The sequence below is a fragment of the Malus sylvestris genome, chromosome 9 (assembly GCF_916048215.2).
Source record: "Malus sylvestris chromosome 9, drMalSylv7.2, whole genome shotgun sequence".
Classification (NCBI taxonomy): Eukaryota; Viridiplantae; Streptophyta; class Magnoliopsida; order Rosales; family Rosaceae; genus Malus; species Malus sylvestris.
The window spans coordinates 2,309,091-2,335,661 of record NC_062268.1 but is presented as its reverse complement, the minus strand read 5'-3'; the positions used below and the strand labels follow the sequence as shown (position 1 = coordinate 2,335,661).

Here is a 26,571-nt window from a genome sequence, read left to right as displayed (position 1 = left end):
CGAGAGTGGGAAAATGTTTGAATCAAAACATAAAGGTTTGTTGAAAATTATTGAGATTGATGAGAACTGCATTTGCATTTGCATGTGCATGTGGGTCCCATATCTACGCTGGGTTTTCTTCCTATGTCTATCAGAGATTTTTCAATACGATCGGTACACGAGATGGTACATTATGTGTTACTATACAAATAGTAGGATATGTGTGCTAAAATGTTAATAACTTAAAAAATAAAATTTCTACTTAAAACAAGTGGTGTACCATTTGTATTCCCATCCCAACTAAAAATTTCTCCATGTCTACACTCTACTTTCCTAATATTTGGCATGGCAAATTGACAGTGTCTATCTAAATCACTATCTCATCCAGGAAGGCTTTTAAGGGAAGGGCACCATATTAAACTTTAATAATTCGAATCGTGTATTTTTTAAGTTGCACTTTATCCTTGTAATTAAATATTAGTCAAATTAGAAATATTTGATGTATCTAATTGAGTTCAAAGAAACTGACGAGCGCTTTGTTCTAAGAAAAAATCGGAATTTTAATCTAATAATTAAATAGTCAAATGGTTTCGGACTAATTGAATTTTTGCAAGAATGATCTATGAATTGAGATTTACAAAATAGACGATTAAGATTGTTAAAGTTCGATATGGAGTAGGTTCCAAAACTAATTCATATTTTTTGAAAAAAATGGAGATCCCTCCCTTAGGGTCTGCCTCATCCAGAGCATACATACATGTAGTTGTAAAATATATATGTAATGTGTCCCAAGCTGTACGCTCATTTCTTCGTTTCTTACGCGTCACATGACTACATTACATCAAACTAATTTACTAATCACACGTTGCGTGCTATCTCGAGGTGTATACCATTTTGTTTCTTAATCACACGTTGCGTGCTATGTGAAAAAAGCATCAGAATTCAGAAGGTATAACACTATGGGATACGTAAGTATTTCTACATTAGCTTTGAATTCCAGTTCCACGCTTAGTCACTTGGCTAAAATATGCATTTACTAGATTAAGCTTGTGTACTTTATAAGTTCATATGAAGATTAATACAACGCAAACCACGACAAATGTAAGTCTCAATTTATTACAAATACTGATTAGGTAGCACTCACACTTGGGAAAATCAAAATACAACGAGCGTCGTTACTTTTATGAAGCGGAAATTACAACGTTATAGTTGAAACAATACCCCCACACATTATTTTTCTCACAAGAAAGCTGGTCTTTCTCCATGTAGTAGCAAAAACATTCAAATGCAGTAGCACCAAGAAGTCCGGCAAGTACAGCCCGTCTTTCTCCATGAAGATCATGAGCGATACAGCAAAACTAATCTTGCTTTATCTGATTTAATTGCTTGCTTAAAACTCAATTATCTTGGCTTATAGACCAGCAAGAACCGAGACCCCATCCGCATACTTGAGATAAGTGCGACGCCTCATGACGTCCGTGAGTTTTGAGGAGTAGCTACTTCCCACAATCCCTTTATACTTGTTCCACCATTGCATGAAGCTGCTCTGCGCCAAGAAAATATCAGGTGTCACTGCGAAATTCTCGAGTGTATCCAGCACGTAATGCTCAAATTCGATCAGCTTTTGCTTGGCATCTGGATTACTTGCTAGTTCGTCGCACAAGATAAGCGCTTCCTCGACGTGCACCCAAAAACAAGAATCATCATTCAGACTAGAAACCACACTCTTTGCTTTTGAGTTGGACTTGCTTGCGCTGCGCAGTTGCGGGTTCTCCCTTTCTTCCCTCTCTCTCTTTTCCTTCTTCTTTTTCTCGTCTTCCTTGAACCATTGCTCCAAAAGAACGAAATGTGGAGGCCTTTCCCCTACGTAATTTTTTCCACCTTCCTTGTAGTACTCAGCAATGTGAAGCGGTTCGATCATCCTTCTGTAATTCGTTCCAGCAAAAAGAAAACGGACACGCATTGCGGTTCCTTCTGTCTGGGGCTTGTTCGCAGCTTCCATAACCATGTCATGCCAATAATTAAAGAGCTTCTTCTTGTACTCTTCGGCAGTAATGTCACTCGTGTAACGCTTGTTTCTGTACTTGTCATAGTATCCAATTCCCATGTCTTTGGACTCCTTCTTGTACCATTCAATGTTGGCCATGTACTTTTTAATCTCATTCAATTTCAAAAAAGAACTGTAAACCTTCGTCTTCTGGATCGCTAGTTTACGTTCGTGAGTGACCATCTTTTTTATCAGACTTTCGAATTCTATGTTGGTTTGTTGCTGCTGCAATGACTTTTGCAAAAGGAGTTGAGAGAAAAGTTAGTAGCGAGAAGTAAACATGGGATGTGATTTCCGCAGACTCATATTCTCCCCTTGCACACCTGTGTTTATTTCTAGTCTTTGGATTAAATAAATCAAAGGAGAATCAAAAGATGGAAATAAACAGGTTCGTGCGGAAACCATTTCCCTAAATCATCATCAAATCAGATATTTGTGTTGAAAGTTTGATACCTGTGAGCTGAGAACTCCTAATATTGCTGCCAACTGTGTTTTAATTCCAGCTTTAAGTGGAACTCTATCTTCTTCAACCAACTCAAAGACATCTCTATACAATGCCTTAGTCTTGAGATCTTTCAAAATCTTTCCGTAATCAAACAACTGAGTCCCTGAATTCGGAACTGGATTTTGAACACACTGAGAGCTGGTTTCCACCAATAGTTGCAAAATGGCATCAGCGTCCTCAATGCAAGAACCACCCAAAGAGGAGCACAGTAGGAATGTTCCGAAAGGCTTATAACCACTCCCTTGCGAAGTTACGAAGACTTTAGGTACAGGATCATTGATGGAGGCTACATTCAAGAAGCAAGAGCTCCATGTTGAGAATTCCAACACACATTGTCGGAAATATTCGTCACCGACCAAGGGTGAACCGAAAGTGATGCAAAGGGGGCGTTTCACTTTCGACAAGTCAAGGCTTTGTAGCAGCCATAAGGTGAAAAGGGTAGCCACAGCACCTCCAAAAGAATGTCCAGTGATAACTATCCGTGAGGATTTGCTGCTTTCTAACATTTCTACCAGCTGAAATATTACATAAAAGTTAGTCAATTACTGAATTTCTATATAATCAATTCGGAGAAGTCTTTACAAATAAGTTCCTCAAACTTCTTTCATAGTAAAAGAAAAAACACTTAAACTCGGTTTTGTAAGAGTTTTTCGTTAACATTAACAGTTTGTCAAAGAATCCAAACTAATTAAGTGAAAAGTAATCTAGCATTATAAATATGATTTTTAACTGTTTCTTACTAACATTAAAAGTCGTCAAAGTGGTTAAACATTATCAGTTATCAGAGAGACAATAATATGCACCTTTTTTCGCCAAATATCGAGGTTTGTGAGGTTCAATTTGAAGAAGTTGATTGCCAATTCATTGACGGAGAAACTTGGGATGTTTTTGCCGCACAAAAACTCAAAGAGAGAAAAATCTGCGTTCTTGAGAGTCAACGACGAAACCATCGTTTGTTGATCGTGAAGTGTGACTGGTGAAGTAAGAATAGATATGATGGTGGTGTTTGAGTGCTTGGTTTCACTAATGTCTAAGGCCATTTTTTGGTTCGGATCAGCTGCTGGGGGGAGCTTTTGCATCTGATCAAGAACCGCGTCCCATGACTGGTGAAGGGGAGGAGAAGTCACCAGCTCATTTGCTAGTTCAAGCCCAGCAGTACTAATTCTGTCATGATCACCAAAAAAAAATTGAAGCAAAGTTAAATGGAGGGTGTAAGCAAATAGCATCCAACTATAATAGCAAACATGCTTGAAACTTCTGTTGAAATAGCTGAAAATGTCAGTCTAATCACCAAAAGTATTTTTAATTACATGTCGTTTAGGAATACTTTTAAAATAATTAAAAGCGTTTTTTAGTGAAAATATTTTTAGATTCAAAAGCATTTATAAGGAACATTTGAAGTGTTTCCTTAAAAAAACTATTTGCTTTTTGCAAGGAAGCACTGCAAGTACTTTTCTAAACTTTACTTACATTTTTATTAAAAATTGATTTAAAAAATATTTCAAACAAGCTAGTTTTCTATAGAAATTTCATCATATTTCTAGCAAAGTGTTATTCCCCAATCCATTTTCACCTCCTACACACCCTTGTTAATTATTGTTCATTGATCTTCCTCACTTCATTTGATCTACCGACCCTAAAATTAAGAGGTGTAGGACTCGGATCCTCCAATCATATATGTTCATCGTACATCGTGCGGTCATAAATCATTATAATTTTTTTTATTTAAAATTGAATATAAATAATATCTAACAAAAATTGATCGCACGATATACGATGAATAAATGTGATTGTAGGATTTCCAGATCCTCATAAAGAGGATCCGACGAGAATCCTCATGGCAAGGATCCTCTCTTGTTAGTAAAAATAAGTACGTGAATAATGCTAACTATTTCTAACAAAGCCACTTTAGCAAAATACTTGTAAGAATGAAATTGCACTTGGTAAACTTTAAGGACGATTATTATGCTATTGTATTTCGTAAGATTCACTTTACTCATAAGCACTTATCTTTTACCATGAACATATAGAAATGTTTATTAAATACTCAAGTGCCATTCGAAAAAGCACTTGAAAATATAGAAGTGCTTGTAGAAGGCGGACATAGCACATGCTTCTCCGAAAAGAGCTTATACCGTCTATCTAAAAGCGTTTTGCAAGTTTTTTTTGCCAGATTTAACCGCAAGAACTTTTGATAGTTGAAAAACACACTTTTAGCCATTCCAGACCATTTTTCGCTTAATCAAGACAACACAAGAAAAATCATGGCAAAGGATTCAAAGAAAAACAAGGATCGGAGGAGTTTGAAGTCGAAGTTGACTTACTGGTCGTTCATCTTCAAGCTTTTGCCGATCTGCTTAAAACACACAGTAGATGGAGAGAAGAGGATACCAGAATGTGATCAATCTTTCTATATATAGAATACGAATCAATCCTATTGTTATTATTAATATTATGGACTTCTTTGTCTCACCAATCAAAGGGCCCCACGACGAAACTTCCCACCAAGTCGACGATGCACAGCAAAGTCTAGGTCGTCGTCAACGCAACTTGTTCCTGAAAGTTTCTCGGAGGAAAAGGGAGGGCCCTAGACCTTTGCCTCGGTGCTTTTCCTCGGCTTCCTGAAAATTCAGGTTAATTATTCCCACTTGCATTATTTATTCCCTCTTGCTCCCTGCAACGAATATTCGGAGGAGGTTAATACATTGCTGATTTTAACAACTGAACGTTCACGGAAGGATGCAAAGAAATTTACAAAGGAATATAACGAGTGAATCTGAGGGCTCGCACGCGCGCACAAATACAAGGGGCAATCCTTGAGTTCGGACGCTCGCACGCAAGCAAGGGGCGAAGGGTGGGACCATCGGCAAGAATGGGTGTTTTGTTCGTTGAATTAGAGCATCTCCAATATTTGTCCTTATACTTGGTTCGTCCCACCGTATGTCCTTAAAGTTAAGAACTTGGTGACTTTCAGTGGATTGGAACTCCATTCCCTATAATATAGGGGACTGTCCGGAGACCCCAAAAATTACCTTACAATTAAGGATTGCGTAGGGATGTGTATGTAGATAGCATTATTCTTAGTTTTATGTTAGAATCCCAACTTTCTTCAGGTGAAGTTCCCAGCACGTGATGGGATTCTAGAATACCAGCTTCCAATGGGGCAGATGGCGTTACTTTTCTCATCTGTTGCTCAGAAAACAAGAGGTATGAAAGTATTTTTGGGGTTTTATTTTGTTTTTTTACCATTTAGATCAACCGCTATGAAATTAACAATGATTTTTTAACTTGTAGTCCCTAAATTTAATGATTATATTATAAAGACACTCTCATTGGAACTAATTTTCTTTTAGGAACAAGCATATTCCCTTTAAGTTCGTAAATGAGTCTTCAAAAATAATGATGGGACTCCGGTTAAAAATGTTTTTAGACAGCCATGTGGTATGGTCGTTCGCGGCCAAAAATTTCTCCCAATAGAGGGCCGACTTTTATTGTTTCCAGATGGAAGATAGTAACATTTAATTGATCAATCAAATATTTCAGACAGCCAAAAAAGGAGTTTGTACTGTTAAATTTAGTTACAAAATTGATCAATGAATATCTAAACGGGATAACTCGTTAAATCGTATCAACTAATCAAGACGTGCGGAGAGTGCCAAAATTTCAATCGAACGTTGTGCGATCTTTGGGGAACACTTGGAAAATCCCATTGCTCTGACTCTCATTAAATTTCAATCGAACTTTGTACGAGCAATCAGCAGTTGCAGGAATAAAGGGCAAAAAACTGCAGAAGACCGCAAGAGGTGCGCCTTAGCGGCGTTAATGCTGGCTTTTCCTGAACACTGGTGACTTATTTTGATGCCCAAAGTCCCAATTTAACACGACCTACATTGCTTTCCGAGAGGAGCGGTCAACTGAACCAATGTCGATATCTTTCGTATATATGTTCGTGAGAGCAAAGAGCAAAAGCACAAAGACAACTTGAGCACTCATGATTCCGAAGTGGCTGATGCTGTTACCAATTTACATCCGGCTTCCTGTATTCCGGACCTAATAACGATAAAAACTGTCAGTAGGGTTTGCTAGAAAAGATTGTTCTGATGAGCAGTAAAATTATCAAAAAGACTGGGCAATGTATATCAGTAAATTTCTCCAACAATCCGATAAATATTTTCCAAAAAGAAAAGAGAAAGGACTTACAAAGATTAACGGAATTCTCACGTCGGACAGCTGTAAGTATCTACCATCAAGTATGATACTTGACAACCTTTTCACCTTACTTGAGTAAATAAGTGTGTTTTCAACTAGTATCCAAGAGATGTGGAAAAGGATCGTAGCGATCCCGCACGATCGTAACCGTTCATCATATATTAAAAATTATTTTAAAATTTAAAATTTAAAATTAAATATAAATAGTAATTAACGAAAACGGATGTATGAATAATGGTTACGATCTCTACGATCCCAGGAATCCAAGAAATGTGGGAGCAAAACCGAGAAATGTGGAAGTAAGCCGGAACAAGAGACCATTCGCTTAAATAATGGAAGTATAAATATTAACCTAATAGGGAAGAGTTAAAACGCATACCAGGGATGGACCAATTTATGATCTGGTGCACAGCGAGTAGTTCCTGCTTCTCTGTTCTATGAGAGGTTGATATCGACACCTGTGCCTAATCTCTCCCCGCCTTCCGGTCTGAATCCCTAACACGCCGAGCTTCTCCTTCGCCTTGTTGAAGGGGGTGGAGGAGAGGAGGATGGAGGCGTCGCAGCCGTTGGCGAGGCAGTCGTGGAAGAAGAGGCGGGGAGTGGCGGCGGCGGTGGTGGGATTCATGATCTGCTTATTGGTGACGGTGTCTTGGACGATTTGGGCGAATCTCGGGCACGATTTTTGGTAGTAGTTGGTGTAGAGTCGGGATTCGGCGGCGGGGAGAGTGGTGAGAGCTAGTAGAGATGTGAGGAGGACAATGAGGAATGCCGCCATGCTTAGCTTCTCTCTGCGGCTGCTGCTGCTTCTGCAACTGCTTCAACTGGCGGGCGGTGGCTCGAAGGAAGAAATGAGCTTTTTGGAAGCTCGGAGGAGGAGGAAGACAGAGAGAGAGAGAGAGAGAGAGAGAAATAGAGAGTGAGGTCTCGTAGCAGAAGAGATGGATTTACCGGGGGGGAGTGACCACGCGGCACTCTATCCACCGTCAATCACGGGAATCGTGCTTAGGAGTAATCGACGGCCCACTTAAATTTTGGGTTGAACTTCGGATCAAGGCACATGGAATGACGGAAATGCCCCTATCTTATGGAGTGAGTGAGGAGGACGACTTTTCTGCCCTTGAATACCCAACTGGGTCCTCTCCAGATGGTGCGAGAATTTTAGAGATATGTAAATCGTGTACGTTTATCGTATATTATGTGATCAATTATCAAGTACTGTTTGTATTTAATTTTAAGTAAAAATATTTAAAATAATTTCTAACCGCACGATATACGATGAACGAATATAATTCACGAATCTCCGAGAACCTGATAAAGAAGATCCGGCCAGATTCAGATTTCTTCAATACCACTATGACTGTGACATTGTATAAAGTCAATCATACGTGGACCGAGCCTAGTACTGTAGACATCACTTGTAATTAAGTAAAGTATTAAATTAGTTATATAATTGACGAGTTAAGTGGGAAAGTAATTTATTATCACTTCATGTTATAGTTCAATTAATCACACCTAAACCCTAAAGTTATCTAACTGCATAAAAAAGATTATGCATTGCAATGTGAAAAGGTTCAATTTCAGGATTGTCACATGGTAGTGCTATTCACATACTTATTTTTAGTTTTTACACACTCTTCTTAATTTTTGGTTATCTCATCGAATGAATTGAAAAAAAAAAAAATCAATAGCCAAAACTTAACCAGGTATGTAGAAAGTAAAACTAGGTGTTAATAACATTATCCATATCACGGTACATATTGAGTGTAGCTAAGTGTTCTTTAAACTTGAGAGTAATGAGTATTTTTTGGTTTGAATGTCACATTGCCATGTGGTGTAATTATGTCGCTTTTGGTCTAACTCTATACCATATTTTATGAATCTGGATCCTCTTTGTGGGGATTCCAGGAATCCGTGAATCGTGTCCGTTCATCGTACCTCGTGTGATTAGTTTTTGTCAAATACTGTTTGTGTTCAATTTTAAATAATAAAATTTAAAATGATTTCTGACTGCATGATGTACAATAAATAGACACGATACACGGATCATCGGGATCCTCCCAAAGAGGATCCGGAGATGATCCTTATTCCTATTTTATGACTATCAGGCTTATGAGAGAAGACGATATGAAATGTCAAACTTTCGTCATTATTTGGTTAAGGGTAAAGGTGGAGATCAACACATTGAGTTGTTAATGAGTGCCCGTTAAGACTCGTTTAATTTGATATCATCATAATATAAAGGTGGGGTTTGTAATGGTGATAATGGTGTAAGGTGAAATCAAACTAAATGAGTCTTAATGAGTACCCATTAACAACCCAACGTGTTGATTTGCCACCTCTAGTTAAGAGTGTTGCTAACCTCTTTTTACCTTTCACACACAACTCTTAATTTTTTGTCATCGAATCGAATGAATTAAAGATGATCATATGACATAAATTAACAAAGAGTGTGTGATACTTAAAAGAAGGTGTGTAGACAATATCACTCTTTGGTTAATCCGAGTATTGAATCGACCGCACCTTCATCCCCCTCGACAAGGTCGAGCGTGACACCAATATCAACCTTTCCTTCCCTTAGCGAGGACTGACTTCCTCTAGTCTCTTACAACTTTGGTTCAACAACACGAAATCTTTTTTAAATCTGATTAAAATTATTTGACAGTGTGACAATCACACATAGATTTGTCCAGAATCACCTAAGTGTGGTCCATTTGGGAATATTTCTCAGAGTTCAGTCATCATTGTACGATTGTGGTTAATCCTGCACAGTTTTGTACACATTATAGAGTCGCAGATAACTTAGTTAAGAAAACCCCCCAACTATTAGCAAAAGATTGTAGATATTAAATTGACATTAAATGGAGGCTGAGATAATTAGGTGGATACTGGGTAGAAAGGTTAAAAGGTGCAACGTTGTATCTGGCACATATATTGTCCGTCGTGTGATGGATCATGCAGCGTTAAAGTTAAACAGCGCGCTGAAAGCTCATCACTATCACCAATCCAACAGTCCAACATCAACTTGGCTGTTTTATTAGGAAGGAAATGGGCCCCGTCCAACTCGGACTAGCGTTCCATTAAATCGTATAAATGGCGGTGATCCAGTTGTATTTTCAAATCCAGGGGCTAATTGTGTGCTATACCTGACTTAAAAAAGGACGATGTCGAGATAATTTTAGAGAGCAATTTATATATAATGGTTTTGTTGTCATGTAGCACGGATTTGAATTCTATCTAAATCCAAATTGTAGGGATCTTACGGATCTTCATATCTTTCATTCATCGTGTATTATGCGGTTAAAAATCATTTGACTTTTTTCTATTTAATATTAAAACACAAATAGTACTTGACGAAAACTGATCACATAATGTACGATGAACGATTATGATGTAGGGATCCCTAGGATCCCCACAAAATGGATCCAGAGAGGATCCTCTTCCGCGTAGCACCGTGATCAATTTAACTATATAATGTCACGTATTGAAAAATGTAAACATGTCATTGTTTGTTTGATTGGAACATTACGGTAGCTATAAATTTGTACCATATTATTAAGGGATGTTCGAAATTATTACAATAATTTAGAAAATTGGAGAGTTTTGAACACGGAACGCATAGGTAAAAACCTAATACTCTATTCATTAAAATATTGAACCACATACAAAAATTTAGATTTTTTCTCGATTTAGACGTGCTCCTCCTTGTTCATGCACACGTTAATGTATTTTGACCGTATAAACATTATAAGATTCATTTGAAAACCAAAAATTGAAAAGAAAATTCTGAAACCAATTTTAATTTTCGAAATAATAATAATAATAATAATAATGGGCAGTTAAACTCATAAAGTAAAGAGAAAAAACTGCTCCTTGCCCACCAAGCAAAAAGCACGAAAGTGGGAAACTGTTTGAATCAAAACATAAAGGTTTGTTGAAAATTATTGAGATTGATGACAACTGCATTTGCATTTGCATGTGCATGTGGGTCCCATATCTAAGCTGGGTTTTCTTCCCATGTCCACACTCTACTTTCCTAATATTTGGCATGGCAAATTGACAATTACTTTAGTCTAAAGAAAGCATGGGAAATGGCACTGTAGAAATGAACAGTGAATTGAGAGTTATTTACAAAATTGCCACCGCCTCTTTATTCTTCGTTCGGTGAGCCGTGCTTCAGCCAAAACAGGTGCTCTCTCCATTTTTCATCTCTTCCATACTCAAACCCTAGCCGCTCCACTTCTCTCTCTCATCTCCCTTCGTTAGCTCTACCTACAACTCAAAACCTCGACAAAACACAATTCCCCTTCTGCAAAAGCTTTCTCTCTCGCTTTGCTGTCTATGTAAACCCGAGAGAAATTCCATGGAAACATCACGCCTGCAAACGAAGTTGCAGGCCCACACACAAGTAAACTCCATCTGAAAGCCGAAGAATCCAAAGGTAAATCCCTTCGAACTCTTCGATTATGAACGTCCATCGTCTTCCTCCTCATCTTCTTCTTCTGCTACTGCTTCGACCAGTAGGGATACTTGAGGCCCGAATCGAACGGTCAGGGTTTTGATGGAGGGTTTGGCGGGTCCGACGATCCCATTTTGCCAGCGCCGTCGGAGATGCTGCCTGAGGAGGGCTTCGCTCTCAGAGAATGGAGGAGGTAGGGTCTCGAATTCTGATTGTTTTCGATTGAACCGATAGTTCTGTATAGCAATTAAATTTTGACTCTTTTGTGCAATTTAGTTGAAAGTTGTTGGTTTTGATTTGGTTCTACTCTTTTAGTTGAAAGTAGTCATTTAAGAACATTTTAAATATTTTTCGGGTGGAGCAAAGGTCCAATTCGTACTAGAGGGTTGAGCAGGACTTTGGGGGTAGGGTTCTGAGGGAATGGGCCGCGGTGACAGGGAGAGTGCAATTCGAGGGACAGAAAGAGAGAGGGTTGTGTGGTCATCAGTCCTCTTTTACCTCCATGATCCATTAGCTTTTTCTCTTTTGTGCTTTTTTCATTGTCATAGACTCTAATCTCTCTCTAAATTGGTAAAAATAACTTCCATTTTTGTATTCATTGAACAAAACCCAGGGAGAATTTCTCTCTCAAATCAGTGTTCTTTGATTCATTTGGTAAAAACTCTTTTGGATTTAGAGGCAGATTAAGGGTTTTGAATTGGGCAGAAGCCATGGCAGCTCCAAAACCAGAAGAGATAAGCCATCCAGCAATGGACCAACTCCAAGGCTTAGGGTAAGGCATTGACTCAAATCCCTCTTAGGGTATGTTTATTTTTCACCTTTTCTCATTTATTATTCATCTTTTCTCAAACCCAAATCTCGACTTTTTTGTTGGGTTTTAAAATTTCCCCAATTTGGTTCTCATTTTTTGTTTTGAAAACAGGGGAAACAATTGCTTTGGGTTTCCAGCACTACATTTTGGCCTTGGGAACTGCTGTGATGATCCCCACATTCCGTGTTCCTTTGATGGGTGGTGATGATGTGAGTTGATTTTGTATACCACTTTCATTCAATTCTTATATCGTTGTGGCCTTTGTTCAATTGGAGACTAAATTCAAGTAAATTTTGTGTATTATTATGCTAATTTCTTAAAAAAGAATTAAGCGTCAGTTTCGCATAGCAAAAATGGTCAAGATTGAATTTTTTTTTTAATGTTTGCGTATTTTATATGGACTGATATGGATGATGAATGTGCTCCTTATTTGACTTAATTGATTAGGGTGACAAAGTGAGAATAGTGCAGACTCTGCTTTTTATTCAAGGAATCAGCACACTTCTACAAACATTATTTTGAACCCGATTACCAACCGTAATTGGAGGGTTTACACATTCGTGGTCTGAATAATATCCATAATTCATGATTCACGGTTGATGAAGATTGAGGACTATCATGCGGTATGCTCAATTTTTATCTCACTTATGCATTTAATTTGGCTTTGTGCAACTTGAATTGTGTTCTTTTGTTGACACTTGATAGAAACCAGGTTGAGTCCATTCTTTCCCTTGCACGAATGCATGAATAAATGTTTTAGATTTTAATCATTGTGACTGGGAACATGTGCGTCTGTATAGATGATTTATTGATGAATTTCATAGAGTTACTTTGTAAATCCTTGCCAAAATTTCGTTCAGCTACCAATTACTTAGTTTGCATTCCTTCATAATATTGTAGACGAAAGTTTCTCAAACAGCTTTAACAATCTACCTTACAACTAATCTGGTGGTTTCTGAGATATATGTTGGCAATATGCTGATTAGTATCTTTTGTTCTCTCCCCTTCCATCTCTAAGAATGAATGTTCAGATATCTCAATTTCAATTTTCATTGTTCATATATCTCAATTTCAATTTTCATTTGTTTTTTTTTTACCCACACTTCATTTCATCTTCAAGTGCTTTCTTCAATTTTTATTTGCACTTTGTATCGAGTAACACAATTATTCATATTCCCATTAGATAAATTGTCAGCCATCACACTGAACAAAAAGGCTGGTTTCTTCAATTTTTCGTTTCTTTTTCCTTCGCTTTAGAACGGGAAATTGCATTGTCACTTGGGGTTCGCATTGTTAGTACGCAAAGACACACTGCAAACAATTTTACTTTTTATTGTAAGAAACTTGAGTTATTTTCAAATGTGAAAATAATATACATTCCCTTATATTCCAACGGGCAACAAGAGAATAATCTTTCTTACAGGAAAAAAATAAATCCTATGTTAGGAAGATACAAAGCTGGAGTATTTGCTAGACAAAATTGTGAGCATTCTTTTTTTTTTTTTTAATTTTCTGAGGGAGAATTCTTACCACTTCTTTTTATTCATAGAAAATTGTTGCTTATTTATTCTATGGAAATTATTTTTAAAGCCGAGTAAAGAAGAATGGCAGACAATAGTCAGTGAGTGAAAAATTTAAGCATTGAAGAAGCAGAAGAGGAAAGATTTAGACTTCAAAAACTCAAAGGGTTGCAAAATGTGGTGTCTTCCTTTCTCCTCCTTTTCTTTTGCTGTTTGGTACTTTTCTAGGTGATGGGTTGGTTTCGAATTTCTGAGTTTAAAGCGGAACAAATTTTATTTCTTGGGCCAATATAAATTTTAAATTTGATTTGAAGTTGTATTTTGGGTCAATGTTGATTTTAAATTTCAGTTTGAAGCTCAATTTTCTTGGGTTAATGTGAATAGGAACTATGAGCCTAGAACTGCATTGGTTGCTTTACTGAATGGAACAATACAATTAGTGGATGGTAACAACATCCTTTCCTACTTTCTAAAGCTCAGTATCTTTATTTTTGCTCAGACCGGCTCACTCCACTCTCTCTCTCTCTCTGTGATTCTCTCTGATTCTGGGTTCCATAATGCCATTTTTGCTTCTGAAGAAGCCTAATTGCAGGTTCCTTTTCCATTTCCAAGTTTCTGTTATGCTTTGTGCTGCTGTATTTTCTGTTGTTAATGAGGCTCGATTGAAATATGCATCATATTTTTGAAACTCTTTATCTCATTGTCTTTTGAGTAATTTTCTGGAAGTGAGGTTGAATACCAATTGTTGCTTCTTTTGGCTTGCATTGTATATAAATTAAGTTTATTCTGACTGTTGTCTTAGGTAAGGGGAAAAATAGTCTTGAGTAGATTGCTGAAAAGTAACCCACTGATAGCTTTCTTTTTTGTAAATTAGTTTGTGAGACTCAGTTAAAACTCATTTCAAAAAAGAGAGATTTTCTGCGCTACATATTTTCTTTGAATATGCATGTTGGATATGGTGTGCATTGTCTTGTTGTATATTGGTTTAGGTCGTGATGTCATTCCACGAGTGTGGAGGCGATGTCGGGGATGATGTACTTATTCCTCTTTCTCACTGGGTGACAGAAATGGGCCAAAAGAATCCTGATATATATATTTTACTAATAAAGAAGGGAAACGCAACACTGAATGTCTCACTTGGGGAATTGATAAAGAGCGGGTTTTAAGAGGCCGCACTGCTGTTGAGGTATAGTATTCTAGAATTACTTAGTTATGTTGGTCTTTTATTTCTATGGATTGTCATATCTCCTTTCCTATATTTGTCTTTTTTTACATGTTCCACTCATGTTTAAAAAGAAACTATTGCTAAACCTATTCCAACTTATATGTTCTATATTTCTAAGAATTTGTATGCTCTAAGAATCAGACCCTATGCATTCTTATTGTTTAATGCTGAGAGTTTCTATTTTGTTATATTATAATGGAACCAATGCAGGTTTACTTCGACCACTTGAGGAGCTTCAGAGTTGAATTTGATGAGTTTTTTGAGGAAGGAATAATATCAGAAATTGAAGTTGGATTAGGTCCGTGTGGAGAGCTACAATATCCTTCTTATCCTGAACAACATGGTTGGAAATATCCTGGTATTGGTGAATTCCAGGTACCTTAATAAATGGTGATCCCTCCTTTCATTAGTGGCATGCATAATAGCTAGGGACTGACGGTTATTTCTAAATATTAAGTTAATAGCCCTTCATTCATCTGTGGTTATATTTTATTACGGAAATCTACTGGTTTATATTATTTGTAGTAGTCCCACAAGATCTGCTTGCAGTCAAATATTAGTATTGATTTTTCTTTTCTTTTATGCCAGAATGTGTGGTATAAATTCATTCTCGATTGGTTTGTATTGAAAGTTTGTAACTTTGATTTTTGTGTTTTAGGGTTTACTCATGTGTATTATGACCTAATAAATGGCCACTGTGCAGACGCAAATGTGCTTAAGTGTGTGGTTAACTGTTTTTTATATGCTTTGTGTTCTTAGGACTGGCATGTTTGGGGTTCTTGGGGTCAATCACTTTCATCGTTATTAGACTCCCGGGGGGGGGGGGGTTTATTTCATTGGAGAAAAAGAATACATGTGACTGTTTGCCTAGGTGCATGTACAAATTTAGAAATACATAAATTTTTTTATTGAGTGTAAGACAGCGGTGTTATTTGATTGAATAATGAACCCCTAACCGTAGGTTATCCTGTATTTTTCTTATCAATATTGTTCTCATGGCTTTATGTATTCTTGATATTATAGTGAAAAATTAAAGATATTGGATTGGGGGGAGGATAGCCGAAACTGCTGCTCTTCGGGCGTCGTTTCAGCAAGAGGTTGATGTTTGGCATAAGCTTGACCACCCAAATATCCCAAAGGTATAATTAATATATATTGGTTCTTCATCTCAGTGTGCATAAAGTCAAAATAGCTTCAGATGAAAACTTTGATACCGTTTGTTGTCCTAACAATATTTTGGTTATCAGCACTGCTAGGACATGCAATTGCATTTTAATTGTTCTTGATGCAATAAAGCCAATAACTCACAAGCGTCTAATTGAAAAAGAGCTCGAGGGATTTGGCATAAGGTCAGTCAGCTATAGCTTTGTTTCTGGTCTGTAATTTGTATAGTTTTGTCATTTTGTTACTTCAGTTTAGCAGATCTTAAGGCAATTTATGCATTCTGTTGAATTTATTCAACTTAAATGTGATTCATTCATCCAAGGTGTTGGCTTCTGTTAGGGTTCTTCGAGATCTGATTTTAGAGAGCGATTCACCTCATATCATCATGACCATGCACGAACCACAGTTAATGAATTAGGTTCAATTCCGCTATTAAAATTTCATTGGCGTCTGTCAGGTTTTTTGATACAGAATGTAAGTGACCCCACTTCACGTACTCTGAAAGTATCTAAGCTTGGTAATGATTTTGACGGGCATGTCTGATGCCTTCTCAAACATGAATAACCTGTGGGGTTTAAGATTGATATCAATTCCCAATTGTGGAATTGATATCAAAGGCAGATTGTAAAACTGATATCAAAGCCAATAGTAAGTGTCTGGGGGCTTCTTGGTATGATAGTTATGTCTGTTCTGTGTTTGTTTTATTTCCGTCTGTTCTTAGAGCGTACTCCTTATCCTTTGATATGTAATTTGTGTTAGCTTAAATGAAAGGTTTGTCTCTTCTCAAAAAATGATGAATCCAACATGTTACTCTATGGTCTTTAAATCCCACGGTGTGTTCGAAGTGCTGGATGAGTTGTGCTTTTACAAACCCTAATAAAATTATATTTGAATCATGCTGTCTGATAACTCTGTTTTTCCTTTTTTCCTGTTTGTGGTTTTTAGTCTGTCATTTAATTGGTGTAGCTTTGCTAGGATCTCTGTTCCAACAATGTGTGATTAGTGCTAATGGAATTTTAGCACTGTTTCTGAGCTATTGTTCGAATTATTGTATTATACATTCAATTGAGCCAATGAAGCATGTGTGCCAACGAATTTTTAAGAGTTTGGCTTCGTTTTCTCCCTTTGGTCTTTAATATTTAAGTGTGAGGCACCTGGTTGTTGACTAATTGAGTCCCTTCTCTAAGTTTTTTAGTAGATATTGTGTAATTTGCTTTTATGAGCACTTCTTTAAGCTGTCAAGTTCCCAAAATGTACAAGGAGATATCAAGTTTAACAAGTCACGAACTGTGATCAATCCAAATGCAGTGAAATTAGAGATTTTACATTTAAAAACTCAGTTAGCTTTAGACCATAGGATTAGCATTTTGCACATGTGAGTATCATTGACCTGCTCATTTTATTTTTCTAGATAAGAAACAAACTGTCATTCAAGGGAGAAGAAAGTGTACAAAAACAAAGTTTCTGTAAGCTTGCATTTATATGCCTAATATTTTAATTCCTTTTCTTGGCATTACCTATTGAAATGGTTGCCTACACTACAGGACACATTTGTGTGAACTACATGTTTCTTCTGTTTTTTAAGGAAACAAAACTATTTTGGAAACCATATATTTCTAATCAAAGACGTTCAGTTTCTTCCCACTCATTGTACAATGTGTTTGTATGCTAGCTCACTTGAATGTATATAAAAGCAAAATTGCTTATCTTATCGATCTCATTCACTCATGTATCCTTTCATAATTGTGTTGAATTTATTTAACTTAAATGTGTTTATATGCATTTTTAGTTGAACTACTATATTTTTGTTCAATTGACTGCAACTCATGCCGCAGTTTGCTTCACAAACCTCTACGGTTAGCTTCCATACAATATGTTGCAAGTTTGAGGATATCTCTACATCTTAATTTTTGCTCTTTGGTTGCTTCAAGTTTGTAATTTTACGTGCTACATTGCCGTTTGATTTGATTATAAAAATGTAAAACAAAATCTGTCCATGATTTACAAATTTGTATTCAATTTTTGATGTTTTTCCAGTGTAAGGCATATGTTGCACAAGTGAGGTACGTAGATTGCAGGGCATATATTTTGCTGTCTTAACTGCAGGGGCAAAATATGTGTAAATTGTAGCTTGCATCTGTTTCTTCAGTTTGGTATGGAAACAAACCTTCTGCTTATTTTTGCCTTTGAAAAGTTGTGGTTACAAAATTAACTACTTGAACAAGTCCTCAACACTCTCTATTTTTAATTATCTGTTGAAATGGCCGTCTACACTGCATGACACATTATATATGTGAACTAAATGTTTCTTTTGTTTCTTAAGGAAACATAACTTTTTTTGAAACCATCTCTTTCTAATCAAAGACGTTCAGTTTCTTCCCACTCATTGTACAATGTGTTTATATGTCAACTCACTTGAATGTATATAAAAGCAAAATTGCTTATTTTATCGATTTCATTCACTTATGTATCCCTTTGTTTGTTCATAATTGTGTTGAATTTATTCATTCGATTACGTCTGAAAAAGCTGGTTCCTGTGGCAACGCACGAGCCTAATTTCTAGTGTCTATCTAAATCACCACGTCATTTTAAGGGAAGGGCACCACATTAAATTTTAACAATTTGAATCGTGTATTTTTGAAGTTGCTTTTCATTGATTAATTTTGTAAAATATTAGTCAAATAAAAAATAGGGAACTTTAACGAAAAGCATTTGGTACTGTTCACTTTAACGAAAAATCATATTTTTACACTAAAAAGTCAATCCTGGTACTATTCACTTTACCCTTTATTTTGTCCTTATCATTAAAACTCAAAGTTTTCAAGCCTTTTTTATTAGTTTTCCTTAAAAAATATTTAAGGCATTATTGAACCTAAAAGGGATACTTTGGATGTAGTCTCTAATCCTTAATATTCTTTGACTAAAACCATAATGGTATTCAAAGTTTGATCAAAGTCCTTTGATTTTGTACACCTCATTATATTACAATTAATATTTATATTTTTATAGTTTTGACATTATTGTTTGATATTTTATGAGATTTATAATCCTATAAATTTAAAATCCCTCATTATAATACTATTAGAAACAGTTACAATAAAAAAATTCAAACATTTTGATTGAAAATAAAAGGAAAATTAATGAAAAGGGCTTAAAAACTTTGAGTTTTAACGATAAGGACAAAATAAAGGCTAACGTGAATAGTAGCAGGTTTGACTTTTTAGTGTAAAAATGTGGTTTTTCGTTAAAGTGAACAGTACCGTGGGCTTTTCGTTAAAACTCCCTTGAATAAATGGATAAAAACTATGTAAAAATAAGAAATAATAAATGGCAAAAGAATGTATCCATAATGTTAAAAAAATTGGTACATTTCACATATAACAAAGTGGTACATTAATAAAGAAGAATGGGTACATTATAAATAAATTAGGGTACATATAAAAGATTAAAAAATTACGAGTACAAATGAATTTTTAAATAATATAGGCACTAAAAGAAATTAATACATGGGTACAAAATAAAACTAAAAAGAAAATACTACAAATTTAAAAAAATGTTGCAAATTAAAAGTGGGTACAAACTAAAAATATAAATATATGATACAAAGTTTAGGCATAAAACATAAATATACCATATGTAGTTTTTCTATAATTGATTAAATATACAATGTCACGTGACGTTATAGACATGGGTACAAATACAAATAACACTTTAAAAAAATATGGGCACATAAAGAAACTAATATATGGGTACAAATTAAAAATGAAAAGAAAATTGGGTACAAATTAAAAAGAGGTACAAACTAAAAATAAAAATATATGATAAAAATTTTAGCCATAAACATAAATATACTAATTTTAACATTTTTAACACTAAAGGAATATATTTAAAAATAAAAATATTTTATTATTCAAATGATTAATGATGTTATTAATACCCAATGACCTTGATCAAAAATTGAAAATGAATAGGATTTTAATCAATGGAGTAGCAAAAAGAAGGATGTGAACCTAATTTCTCCAACCTAAAAACTATCAAGCCTACGTGGCGCACATGCCGAACAATTAAAAAGCTAACTACGTTCTTCGGTTGTGTGTAGGGCGTGCCAACTCGACGGCCGAGCTCGACCGGTGAGTAAAATGAGTTGATGTTGCGTTGGGCGTGTTGTTGACTTCTGAATCTCACGACTGTGGCCGAGAAAGGAACACGTCTCGGCCTTCGGGTTCTAGAGCCTGAAGGGCTGCTAGTTCTGCGAAGTTCAATATCAAATTCGGCTCTCAGGGTGCTAAATGTAGTAACTTGGTAACATCTCACTTCGTCGAGAAGGCTGATGAGATGACATCTGCCAATAAGGACTCGAAAATCCTTCTTGACCGAGACTTGGATAGGTAACCAGTCGGTCTCGGAGCAATGTTGTTTATCCAAACTGAAGGTGCTTCGCGGTCGAATGGTTCTATGACACAGTGCTGTTTATCCAAACTGAAGATGTTCACCGGTTGCCTTCACAATGCTGTTTATTAAAATTTAAGATGTGTCAGCGGGAAAAAGAAAATAAAAATCTCAAGGTTGTTGAAAGGTTTCACGTAGAGCAAGAGTTTGTACATGGCAGTTTGTGTGTTGAATTGGATGAGGACTTTTCATGTTGCCACTGCCTCTGTATTTATAGCAAGTCTTCTTGATCGCCAATCCAATAGATGCCTTTTCCGAATGGGAGATTATATTCACACACCTCAAATTACTTCTCCCACACCCTTTTAATTTTTTAATATTTTTTTATCAAGTGTTAGTGGTGTGTAGAAAATATTAAAAAAATAAAAAGGTGTGGGAGAAGTAATTTGAGGTGTGTGAATATAATCTCTCTTTCCGAATATACTCTAAAAAACAATAACTGATATTATCTTTAATATATTTCGGCAAAAATCTCCCTAGTCTTCTTATGCTTGTGGACTTTTACAAGAGGAACAACAGGTGTCCCTTTGAAATCTCGAAGTGCCCTTTCACACGACAAGCATACTGTGCTCACATCATCAATTCTTATCACTCCAAACTCATATGACAACGCCCATCACCATGCAAAAAAAGGCCTAGCCTACCTAAGTTTCTTATCTCATCATTATCCAAGACCATCAAATCCTAGGCTTATCACATCATATAATTCCATCACCTTTAAACCCATCCATGCATGCATCCTGATCAAATGAATTTCAAATTCATTTTTAGCTTCCAAGTGTCGTCGAACATCCCAAATCAATTCGAACTGTACTGCTTGCTTAGGATATAATTCGCATCCTATTTATCTGGTTTAAGAAGATGCAGATAATCCATATTAAAAGATAATTATTATGATAAAAATCATAATATTATCCTTCAACAATAACAAAATTATCTTCACTTTTCCATCCGATGGTTGGGAGCTATGCTCACTCAAAGGCCTTGATTGCATGGGCCAATGGTGTAAATTTGGATCCAAACAGGCATATAATTGAATTCAAAAAAATTGACGAACATTTTGTTCTAATAAAACATTCAAATTTTATCGTGATAATTAGTTTCGGACTTGAATTTTTGTAAGAATGATCTATGAATCAAAATTTACAAAATAGATGATTCGGATCGTTGAAGTTCGATGTGGAGTGAGTCTCACAACTAATTCCTATTTTTTGAAAAAAAATGGAGATCCTTCCCCTTAGGCCATGCCTCACCCATAGAGTACATACATGTAGTTGTAAAATATATATGTGCTTTGTCCCAGGCTGTACACTCCTTTCTTTGTTTCTTACGCTTCCCGTGACTACATTACGACCTAGTTTGGGAGTGAGGTGCTTAAAAAAAAGCACCTATGAAAAAAAGTTGTGAGGGTTTTAGGTGTTTGGTAAACTAAAAAAAAAGGGCTTATTTTGGAAGCTGCTGTGAGAATAAGCTGAAATCAAAAGAAAAAGCTGAAGCTGCTATTTGCAGCTTTGGAAAACTGGCTTTTTTTCAAAGCACACGGAACTACAGTGCTCCTTTAATGAAAAGACCCACTATCAAACTGCTTTTTTTTCCAAAAGCACTTTTACAAAAAAGTTTACCAAACGCTCTGCTGATTTATTTCACAGCCGCTTATTCTCACAGCAGCTTTTTTTCAAAGCACAGCAATACCAAACCAGCCATACATCCAAGCTAATTTACTAGCACATGGGACTTACTTGTCTCGAGGTGTATACCTTTTTGTTCCTTTATCATACGTTGCGTGCTGTGTGAAAACGCACTAGAAGGGTATACACAATGGGATACGCAAGTATTTTGCTTTAGCATTGAATCCTAATTCCACTCTTCACATTGCTAGAATATGTATTTACAAGATTAAGCTTTTGTACTTTATAGGTTCATATGAAGATTAATACAACACAAACCACGACAAAAGTAAGTCTCAATTTATTACAAATACTAATTAGGTAGTACTTATCACACTTAGTAAAATCAAAATACAACGAGCGTCATTACTTTTATGAAGTGGAAATTACAACATTATAATTGAAACAATACCCCCACACATTATTTTTCTTACAAGAGAGCTAGATGCTCGAGCCCAAAACAAAAAGAAACCACAAACAAAAATATTGAAACGTAGTAGCACCAACAAGTACTGCCCGTCTCTCTGTGAAGATCATGAGCGATACAGCAAAACTAATCTTGCTTTATCTGATTTAATTGCTTGCTTAAAACTTAATTATCTTGGCTTATAGACCAGCAAGAACCGAGACCCCATCTGCATAATTGCGATAAGTGCGACGCCTCATGACGTCTGTGAGTTCCGAGGAGTAGCTACTTCCCACAATATCTTTATACTTGTTCCACCATTGCATGAAGCTGCTTTGCGGCAAGAAAATATCAGGTGTCACTGCGAAATTCTTGAGCGTATCCAGCACGTAACGCTCAAATTCGATCAGCTTTTGCCTGCCATCTGGATTCCTCGCTAGTTCGTTGCACAAGATAAGCGCTTCCTCGACGTGCACCCAAAAACAAGAATCATCATTCAGACTTGTAGCCACACTCGTCGCTTTTGAGTTGGACTTGCTTGCGCTGCGTGGTTGCGGGTTCTCCCTTTCTTCCCTCTCTCTCTTTTCCTTCTTCTTTTTCTCCTCTTCATCGAACCATTGCTCCAAAAGAACGAAATGTCGAGGCCTTTTCTCTTTGTAATTTTTTCCACCTTCCTTGTAGTACTCAGCAATGTGAAGCGGTTCGATCATCCTTCTGTAATTCGTTCCACCATAAAGAAAACGGATACGCATTGTGGCTCCTTCTTTCTGGGGCTTGCTTTCAGCTTCTGTAACCGTGTCATGCCAATAAATTGAGAGCTTCTTCGTGAACTCTTCGGCAATAACGTCACTCCGGTAACGCTTGTTTCTGTACCTGTCATAGTATCCAATTTCCATGTCTTTGGACTCCTTCTTGTACCATTCCATGTTGGCCATGTACTTTTTATTCTCATTCAATTTCAAGAAAGAACTGTAAACCATCGTCTTCTGGACCGCTAGTTTACGTTCGTGAGCGACCATCTTTTTCACCAGACTCTCGAATTCTATGTTGGGTTGTTGCTGCTGCAATGACTTTTACAAAAGGAGTTGAGAGAAAAGTTAGTAACTAGAAGTAAACGTGGGATGTGATTTCCGCAAACTCATATTCTCTCCTTGCACACCCGTGTTTATTTCCAGTCTTTGGATTAAATAAATCAAAGAAGAATCAAGAGATGGAAATAAACAGGTTTGTGCGGAAACCATTTCCCTAAATCATCATCAAATTAGATATTTGTGTTGAAAGTTTGATACCTGTGAGCTGAGAACTCCTAATATTGCTGCCAACTGTGTTTTAATTCCAGCTTTAAGTGGAACTCTATCCTCTTCAACCAACTCAAAGACATCTCTAGACAATGCCTTAGTCTTGAGATCATTCAAAATCTTTCCGTAATCAAACAACTGAGTCCCTGAATTCGGAACTGGTTTTTGAACACACTGAGAGCTGGTTTCCACCAATAGTTGCAAAATGGCATCAGCGTCCTCAATGCAAGAACCACCCGAAGAGGAGCACAGTAGGAATGTTCCGAAAGGCTTATAACCACTCCCTTGCGAAGTTAGGAAGACTTTAGGTACAGGATCATTGATGGAGGCTACATTCAAGAAGCAAGAACTCCATGTTGAGAATTCCAACACACATTGTCGGAGTTGTTCGTCACCGATCAAGGGTGAACCGAAAGTGATGCAAAGGAGGCGTTTAGCTTTCAACAAGTCAAGGCTTTGTAGCAGCCATAAGGTGAAAAGGGTAGCCACAGCACCTCCAAAAGAATGTCCAGTGATAACTATCCGTGAGGATTTGCTGCTTTCTAACATTTCTACCAGCTGAAATATTACATAAAAGTTAGTCAATTACTGAATTTCTATATAATCAATTCGGAGAAGTCTTTACAAATAAGTTCCTCAAACTTCTTTCATAGTAAAAGAAAAAACACTTAAACTCGGTTTTGTAAGCGTTTTTCGTTAACATTAACAGTTTGTCAAAGAATCCAAACTAATTAAGTGAAAAGTAATCTAGCAATATAATTATGATTTTTTAACTGTTTCTCACTATTAAGAGTTGTCAAAACGATTAAACATTATCAGTTACCAGAGAGACAATAATACGCACCTTTTTTCGCCAAATATCGAGGTTTTTCAGGTTCAATTTGAAGAAATTGATTGCCAATTCATTGACGGAGAAACTTGGGATGTTTTTGCCGCACAAAAACTCAAAGAGAGAAAAATCTGCATTCTTGAGAGTCAACGATGAAACCATCGTTTGTTGATCGTGAAGCGTGACGGGTGAAGTAAGAAAAGATATGATGGCGGTGTTTGAGTGCTTGGTTTCATTAATGTCTAAGGCCATTTTTTGGTTCGGATCAGCTGCTGGGGGGAGCTTTTGCATCTGATCAAGAACCGCGTCCCATGACTGCTGCAGGGGAGGAGAAGTCACCAGCACATTTGCTAGTTCAAGCCCAGCACTGCTAATTCTGTCATCACCAACAAAAAATTGAAGCAAAGTTAAATGGAGGGTGTAAGCAAATAGCATCCAACTATAATAACAAACATGCTTGAAACTTCTGTTGAAACTTTTGCGTCTAACAAAAACTGACCGCATGATGTACGATGAACGGATGTGATTGAAGGATTCCCGTAATCCTCACAAAGAGGATCCGGCGAGGATCCTCTCTCGTGTATGACAAGTAAAAATAAGTGCGTAGATAATACTACCTATTTCTAACGAAGCCACTTTAGCAAAATACTTGTAAGAATGAAATTGCAATTTGGTAAACTATAAGGACGATTATTAAGCTAATGTATTTCGTAAGATTCACTTTACTCATAAGCACTTATCTTTTACTATGAACATATAGAAATGTTTATTAAATACTCAAGTGCTATTCGAAAAAGCACTTGAAAATATAGAAGTGCTTGTAGAGGGCGGACATAGCACATGCTTCTCCGAAAAGAGCTTATACCGTCTATCTAAAAGCGTTTTGCAAGTTTTTTTTGCCAGATTCAACCATAAGAACTTTTGATAGTTGAAAAACACACTTTTAGCCATTCCAGACCATTTTCCGCTCAATCAAGACAACACAAGAAAAATCATGGCAAAGGATTCAAAGAAAAACAAGGATCGGAGAAGTTTGAAGTCGAAGTTGACTTACCGGTCGTTCATCTTCAAGCTTTTGCCGATCTGCTTAAAACACACAGTAGATGGAGAGAAGAGGATACCGGAATGGTCAATATATCTCTCTTTATATAGAATACGAATCAATCCTATCGTTATTAAATATTATGGACGTCTTTGTCTCACCAATCAAAAGGCCGCACGACGAAGCTTCCCCCCAAGTCGACGATGCACAGCAAAGTCTAGGTCGTCGTCCACGCAACTTATTCCTGAAAGTTTCTCGGAGAAAAAGGGAGGGCCCTAGACCTCGAAGCTTTTCCTTGTCTTCTTTTGTACGTTTACGTGTTAAAATTCAGGTTAATTATTCCCACTTGCATTATTTATTCCCTCTTGCTCCCTGCAATGAATATTTGGAGCAGGTTAATACATTGCTGATTTTAACGACTGAACGTTCCGGAAGGATGCAAAGAAATTTACAAAGTAATCTAACTAGTGAATCTGAGGGCTCGGGTATGGCCGTCGACCGTTCTGTTTCTTTCCCAGTTCACCTACCAGCAGTACAATATGGTCGTCTTTTTCTATTCTTTGCTTTTACAATTACAAGGGGCAATCCTTGAGTTCGGAAGCTCGCACGCGCGCAAGGGGCGCAGGGTGGGACCATCGGCAAGAATGGGTGTTTTGTGCGTGCAATTAGAGCATCTTCAATGTTTGTTCCTATACTTGTTCTTACCACCATATATCCTTAAAGTTAAGAACTTGGTGACTTCCGGTGGATCGGAACTCCAATCCCTATAATATAGGGACTGCCCGGAGACCGCCAAAATTACCTTACAATTAAGGATTGTATATGGATGTATTAAAAGTAAAATAAGTATGTAGATAACATTACTCTTGGTTTTATAGTAGATTACCATTTTTCTTCGGGGAAAGTCCCTAGCACGTGAGCACGTGATGGAACTCTAAAATACTGTGCAGCTTCCAATGGGGCA

At 36.7% G+C, this 26,571-nt stretch overlaps 2 protein-coding genes and 2 long non-coding RNA genes across 22 annotated transcripts in view; 2 read left to right on the top strand and 2 right to left on the bottom strand.

Annotated features, from left to right (window-relative positions):
• Window positions 1-1,071: 1,071 nt before the first annotated feature.
• The window catches only part of LOC126583585 (senescence-associated carboxylesterase 101-like), a 40,874-nt gene continuing 15,374 nt past the window's right edge, over window positions 1,072-26,571 (bottom strand). Inside the window, exons 1-5 of one of the 3 annotated variants that reach the window (XM_050248021.1) lie at window positions 5,005-5,161; window positions 4,856-4,884; window positions 3,335-3,695; window positions 2,480-3,046; window positions 1,072-2,260 (exon numbers count right to left, since the gene is read on the bottom strand). In XM_050248021.1, coding sequence (XP_050103978.1) covers window positions 1,391-2,260; window positions 2,480-3,046; window positions 3,335-3,695; window positions 4,856-4,866 — 1,809 coding nt within the window. In that variant the 5' untranslated portion in view covers window positions 4,867-4,884; window positions 5,005-5,161 and the 3' untranslated portion in view covers window positions 1,072-1,390. Of the gene's footprint in view, window positions 2,261-2,479; window positions 3,047-3,334; window positions 3,696-4,855; window positions 5,162-26,571 lie in introns of those variants that run through there. The other 2 variants (XM_050248023.1, XM_050248022.1) reach the window with 2 other exon arrangements.
• Window positions 5,965-26,571, top strand: part of LOC126583597 (uncharacterized) — a 37,670-nt gene continuing 17,063 nt past the window's right edge. The window contains exon 1 of the long non-coding RNA XR_007609786.1: window positions 5,965-6,174. This is a non-coding gene — a long non-coding RNA (uncharacterized LOC126583597). The remainder of the gene's footprint in view (window positions 6,175-26,571) is intronic.
• LOC126583596 (uncharacterized) lies at window positions 10,855-18,423 on the top strand. Of its 16 annotated transcripts, none has more exons than XR_007609781.1 (9): window positions 10,865-11,178; window positions 11,262-11,389; window positions 11,873-11,968; window positions 12,119-12,216; window positions 12,455-12,630; window positions 14,593-14,713; window positions 14,963-15,127; window positions 15,776-15,891; window positions 16,000-16,232. It is a non-coding gene; the product is annotated as an uncharacterized LOC126583596 (long non-coding RNA). The 16 variants fall into 16 exon arrangements; XR_007609773.1 differs by having other exon boundaries at window positions 10,866-11,178; window positions 11,259-11,389; XR_007609772.1 differs by adding an exon at window positions 16,239-18,423 and having other exon boundaries at window positions 10,868-11,389; window positions 16,000-16,101.
• Window positions 22,319-25,906, bottom strand: LOC126583586 (senescence-associated carboxylesterase 101-like). 2 transcript variants are annotated; one of them, XM_050248026.1, is made up of 5 exons: window positions 25,769-25,906; window positions 25,620-25,648; window positions 24,581-24,941; window positions 23,728-24,294; window positions 22,319-23,508 (listed from the first exon to the last, which is right to left on the bottom strand). In XM_050248026.1, exons 2-5 carry the CDS (start codon window positions 25,628-25,630, stop codon window positions 22,639-22,641), a joined length of 1,809 nt encoding a protein of 602 aa, XP_050103983.1. In that variant the 5' UTR covers window positions 25,631-25,648; window positions 25,769-25,906; the 3' UTR covers window positions 22,319-22,638. The 2 variants fall into 2 exon arrangements, with proteins under 2 accessions (XP_050103983.1, XP_050103982.1); XM_050248025.1 differs by lacking the exon at window positions 25,769-25,906 and having other exon boundaries at window positions 25,620-25,768.